The following is a 5,879-nucleotide window of genomic DNA, read 5'->3' as shown; positions in this document are numbered from 1 at the left end:
ATGCTTATTTATCAATAAACAATTATACTAAAAATTCGACAGTGACGATTTTTGGGGGTAAAAAATATTATAAAAAGCCAGAGCAAACCCTTGCTCCGGGTTGTTCATTTCGTGCTCCGTATTGGGCTGTTCTTTTCGTGGTCCGCATTACGCTGTTTTTATCGTGCTCCGTATTAAGTTGTGCGAACGTCGTGATCGTCATTGTCGAAATTTTATGTGTTAATTTGTAAACTAAAAATCTGAACTTGTGTACTTTATTTATCATTTTCACCAATATCATCATTAAGGATATTATAAGAACCAGAGAATTTACCAGGTAAGATTTTTTAAATCCATAAGAAAATTTACATTGTTATTTTATGACCTTCGAATTACACCCCGAATCAAAAGTAACTCTCACTCACATTTTTTTAATTCCAACAACTATTATTATTCTGACCTTTTTCCTTTAATATATATTTTTTTATTTTTTATTAATATTTTTGAGTTACGACAGTTATAAAAAGTCTAATTGCATAATTAAAAACATCGCGAAAAGTTGATTTAGAATAGTATATTTTTGTTTCTGATGAAAGTTCCTTGTAGTCCAGTGTATAAAACTTATAACTTTGCTAACTGTTATAACTTTATCAAAAATGAACAAATCAGTATAATTTTTTTTTATTTAGATGCATTTTTTACATATCATTTAGTTTTTTTTATATAAATCTAACCCTTTACATACCCACAAGAGGGATTCAAAATGAAAACTTTTTTTTTTTTAGTTAAAGTAAATCATTAAAATTAATTCAGTTCTGGATATTCCAATTGTAGAATCTTTTTAAATACCAAAAGTTACTGAGAAATGATTACTGTGATTTCTATTTAAGTGTTCTATTACGATAAAAATGCAAATAAATAATGAGTTTTTCTGATAAATATACAGTAAATAATAATTATGATATTTCCTTACTGCATATTAGTCTTGAAAATAGTATAGTTTTAATTCTCATAAAATGTTCTATTTAATGAAGTAAATTTCAAACTTGTAATTGAGCTAAAAGTTATGGTAATATATTCAATTTTTTTTACTATAAACATTCACAAAACTTGTCAAAAATTTTTCATCAACTTTAAAGAACTAAAAAATAAATTAAAAATGAAAAAAAATTTTTTTTTTATCATAAACTTTCACTTTAAAGGTCGAAATAAAGAAGGTTAAGAATTATTACTTTTAGCGTATTAAAAAACAAATCAGTAATAATTTGAAAACAAATTTTTTTTTCATTTAATTATTATTTTATATGTAATTAGTAGAGCTAGAATGTTTATGACCAAAATTTAATTAAAATATGCATTTAAAAATGTAAAAATATGCAATTATATGCTTTAAAATATTTTAAATATACCAATTTTTCAATAACTATATGTAAAAAAAAAAGAGGTTAATATTAATTCGAAAAATTTTTTATGCCTTTTTAATGTAAATTAATTAAAATTATTTTATTACAAAACACACATATTTAAAATGAAAATAAAAATTATAAATATACTTTAAATATCAGGATTACACTGAATAACGATAATTTTGCTGATGTTTTCAAATTTGATCGACCTTCGACGATCTGACAGAATGTGTTTTAAAAGTTGAAAATTACCGCTCTATATCCATAGAGTTAATCGGTGCGTGCTTAAAATTAAGAAATGTCATTAGTTTCAATAACTTCAGGTAGTCCTTCAAGTGATTCTTTTTCCCCATCTAATAACTTAGAAATTTTGTCCAAAACTTTTTGAAATTTTGTGTTTATTGTTTTACCTTGAGATGCTGATGCTGCAATTTCTAATTTTTCTGAAACGGTGTTTATAATAGCAACCGATTTGGGTAAAGTTTTCCCCTTTTCTTCTAGAGATGTTAGAGCTGAAGATAAGAACAAAAAATTTGATTTTATAAAAGCTAAATTGGCCTCAACTCTTCGTTCACTCATAACTTCTTGAGCTGTTTTTATAGACAAAGCATCATTTGGATCAAATTTGTCTATAATTGTTGTAATTGTTTCATATGAATCACAGTAATAAATAGTCGCCGCCAACCATGTCCCCCAACGCGTTATAACTGGCTGTGGGGGCAAACTTAGCTCAGGTGCCTCATCTTTAAATATTTATATTCTTGCTGGACATTTAAGGAAGACTTTTTTGTCGGACGATAGTAGGGTGAAAAAGGGCATTCAGCCCGATAGGGGAAGTAATAGTCGTGGCCTATGTGGAAAGAGTGGGAGAAATATGCGTGTTCTATTAAGGGGAAGGCAGTCACCGCTTCACCCACCCACCCCGNAAGCTGTTTTTATAGACAAAGCATCATTTGGATCAAATTTGTCTATAATTGTTGTAATTGTTTCATATGAGTCACAGTAATAAATAGTCGCCGCCAACCATGTCCCCCAACGCGTTATAACTGGCTGTGGGGGCAAACTTAGCTCAGGTGCTTCATCTTTAAATATTTGTATTCTTGCTGGACATTTAAGGAAGACTTTTTTGGTCGGACGATAGTAGGGTGAAAAAGGGCATTCAGCCCGATAGGGGAAGTAATCGTCGTGGCCTATGTGGAAAGAGTGGGAGAAATATGCGTGTTCTATTAAGGGGAAGGCAGTCACCGCTTCACCCACCCACCCCGTCTTTTGAGTGTAGGTGATAGGGGGGGAGTAAATCCAACGNCGTCTTCTGAGTGTAGGTGATAGGGGGGGAGTAAATCCAACGTAAACTAACATAATACAATGGGAGGGGGAACGACGAAACCCAACGTATACTAACCTAAGAAAAACCTCTCCTCCTCCACCAAGTCTTATGAGAGAGGGGTAATGCAACTTAAGATAAACTATAGGTGGGGTGGGGGGAGGATGAAACACGACGTAAACTAACACACCTAAATTATACTCGGCCATATATACCTAATATAGGTTTTTTTGACGAAAAAAAAAAATCCATTTTCCAGGTAAGCTATACGGTTACGGTGAAAAGTATGAATTTTAAACGTCGAATCCGCTATTTTGATATGCGACATGCATATATTTAGATAAATTCCATATGTAAAATGTAAATTTTACCTAATTTGTAAAAAAACATAGATTTATTCAAAACAGTCATTGTGTGCCAGATGGCTGTATTGATGATTACACTATAGCTCTTGAGATTATTACAGCAGATGGACCAACGCGGCGGCGACGGCGATGTCGCCGTCAATTAGATTAATTGTTATTATACGAGTTAATAAGCTTGACCGTTATTCGTATAGTGAATAATAAATCAATATTTTTTTTTAGACAATATATACTAATGACGACTTTTCAAGTTTTCTTATAGCAAAACACATTCTTAAATAAACACTACCGCCGCCGCCGCCGCCGACGTAATCACTTGACTATATATATTATAATGTTTATAATATTATTATAACTGTATTATACTTATAGATTAATGGCGTACATATATTTTTCGTTTTCATCCGTCAACGCATTAGAGACCGCAGACGGTCATAATTTTTACAAACATATCTGTTTTAAATAAATGACATATATGTTTAAACATTTCAATTTAATTTTCACGTTATTATAAATAACTATATTTAACTATAATAATTAAAACGTATATAAATTAGATATGCAAACGTATCAAATATACGACGGAAAACTGAATTTTTTCTCGTTGCTTAATACTACCATATGCATAGGTATGAATGACGTAGGTAGCCAGTGTTCATTACAATCATTTATCTAGTAATATTTTAATATCGTAGTCGTATACACCTCATCTGTTATCACGAATTAATTATCTAAAAGATATTTGGAAAGGAGGAAGGGTGGGCAGCAACATAACATTGTATGTTGACTTCTAATAGGTTCTCAGTATTTGTTAATATATTGTGTGCGCAAGATGTATTATTTCAATGATATATCGGATAAATTGAATTTTCTTGTTGAAAACGATCCGACGGATAGAGTTTTCAAACTAGTTAGTAAACTATTGAAAAATTATAGCGATTTACAATATTTTGCGGAAGGTCTAGGCGATAAAGTCAACGGTGTAGGTAGAGACTTTTTACATTACAAAGGTTGTGAATTATCGGATGTGGGAAAAAATTCGGACAATCATGAATGTGCATGCTCAGTTGTGAAGCAAATATATTACAAACTGTTGGATTCAATCGAAAAGACGATGAATGCGAACCGCAGCGACAGTAAAGCCTATTGGACCTTTAGACTTTAATCACAATGGCTACAACAAGGTGTAAATTTAATAAAATCAACGACTTAATCGATTCATCAATGTATAGATTGTATTAAAACATTGAAAACATGAAAACACGTGAAAGTATGTTTAAAAATATTTGATTTTTTCATCTTAAAACTTAAACTTAAAAAAAATTTTCAGCGTGTTTATTACTTCTCCAATCTGGTGGAATTGGCTACAAACAGATAATTTCTAGGAATAGATACTTTGCCAAAAATTGACAAGAAAGATCGTGACTTTTCCAGTCAAATTCGAAGATGATTGAAATAAAATAACAAGTTTACAAAACAACTAGTTTTTTATAAAAAAAAATTATATATACATTATAGTAGTTATATATACATATTTTTTGTTTCTATATTGTATATTGTACAATAATAAAAAATAAATTTGTATTTACATTAAAGTTTTCGTACTTCTCCCGTGAATGCGTTGTATTCCATTTGACAGTCGTGAATAATTACACAATACAATGATGTTTTATCGGGAAACTGTTTGGAGCATTCGAAATCCAAGCGTAGATCAACCGTTGAAGACTTGACGGTGTCGTTTTGTTTAGAACAATCAATCACGACTATAGGTCCACGTTTTTTGTAATTTATATAGTCCAATAAAGGATAGGGGTCTTTACGACCGTAATACATTGTCTGGAATTGTGCGTACGAGTTATAAAACGTTGTGTACTTGTTGTTGTCGAAATCGGCGTTTTGGTTCTCGTACGGGTATTCGTCAGCGTTCAGATACGCTTTGACGTTTCTCAATGAACAGTGATTGAAATCTCCGAGAACGTGTTCGTCCTCATTATCCATGGCAATAAGTAAATATCTAGGTTTTTCCACATTCGAATAGGTGCGCACCGACCACGTGTGATGAGTTGTCTGCGGTACCAACGGGTAAACGGCAACGTCCCAGTGTTGAAATTCTAACGGGAGCCATTTCTTACTGTCTAGAATACGCATCAGATCCAGTTCAGTTTTCACGCTGGGTTCAAAGTACTTTACTACCCATTTGATTTTCGATATTTTCAAGTTGATTTGTTTTATCAATGTTGCAACTTGCGCTTTGTCGTCTGTTGTTGTTTTCTGAGGAACAAATGATACGACAGTGCTGTCGGTACTCGATCTATTCAACACAAGAGTCTGAGTACAGTTTATCAGTGTGCGCCGATACCGTTCGAAAAATCCCATGCACATAGATAATGGACATTGCGCCACAAATTCAGTCCCATCGACGAAATCGTTGTTGTTGTGCAAAATTTGCGCGTATTTCCACCCGGCAGGTTGTAATCGTCGAAAGTCGTTGGGTGTGAGCGAACAATAACCCTTGATGGTTGTAGCCATCCCAACGTATTTTATCTTGTCTACTTCTTTACCATTTACCACAAATCTGATTTCATCGAATAGGTGCATGAGAAAATTTTGCCCCATAACCATTTCACCGGCTGTTCCAGCTGGTGGTTTTTCCAGTTTTCCTTCGATTTGCAAATAACNACGGAGCTTCCGCATGACGACACGATAGGGTTTCCCCCACGGGTCGTGGTCCACCGACTTCACGAGTTCGGCCCAGCACTTCGCTTTGGCCCGCCTGATGGCGAGCTTCAGCTCTTTGCGGGCCGA

General features: G+C 33.0%; 1 protein-coding gene across 1 annotated transcript; it reads right to left on the bottom strand.

The window, feature by feature from the left end:
- Positions 1-4,664: 4,664 nt before the first annotated feature.
- On the bottom strand, positions 4,665-5,768 carry LOC126895439 (uncharacterized). Its single transcript, XM_050667287.1, has one exon. The coding sequence runs from the start codon at positions 5,766-5,768 to the stop codon at positions 4,665-4,667; it is 1,104 nt and encodes a 367-aa protein (XP_050523244.1).
- Positions 5,769-5,879: the final 111 nt, after the last annotated feature.

This window comes from Daktulosphaira vitifoliae, unplaced genomic scaffold (assembly GCF_025091365.1).
Source record: "Daktulosphaira vitifoliae isolate Bord-2020 unplaced genomic scaffold, ASM2509136v1 Scaffold_1, whole genome shotgun sequence".
Classification (NCBI taxonomy): Eukaryota; Metazoa; Arthropoda; class Insecta; order Hemiptera; family Phylloxeridae; genus Daktulosphaira; species Daktulosphaira vitifoliae.
Note: the sequence above shows the minus strand (reverse complement) of the source record. Positions and strands in the feature narration are given on the sequence as shown.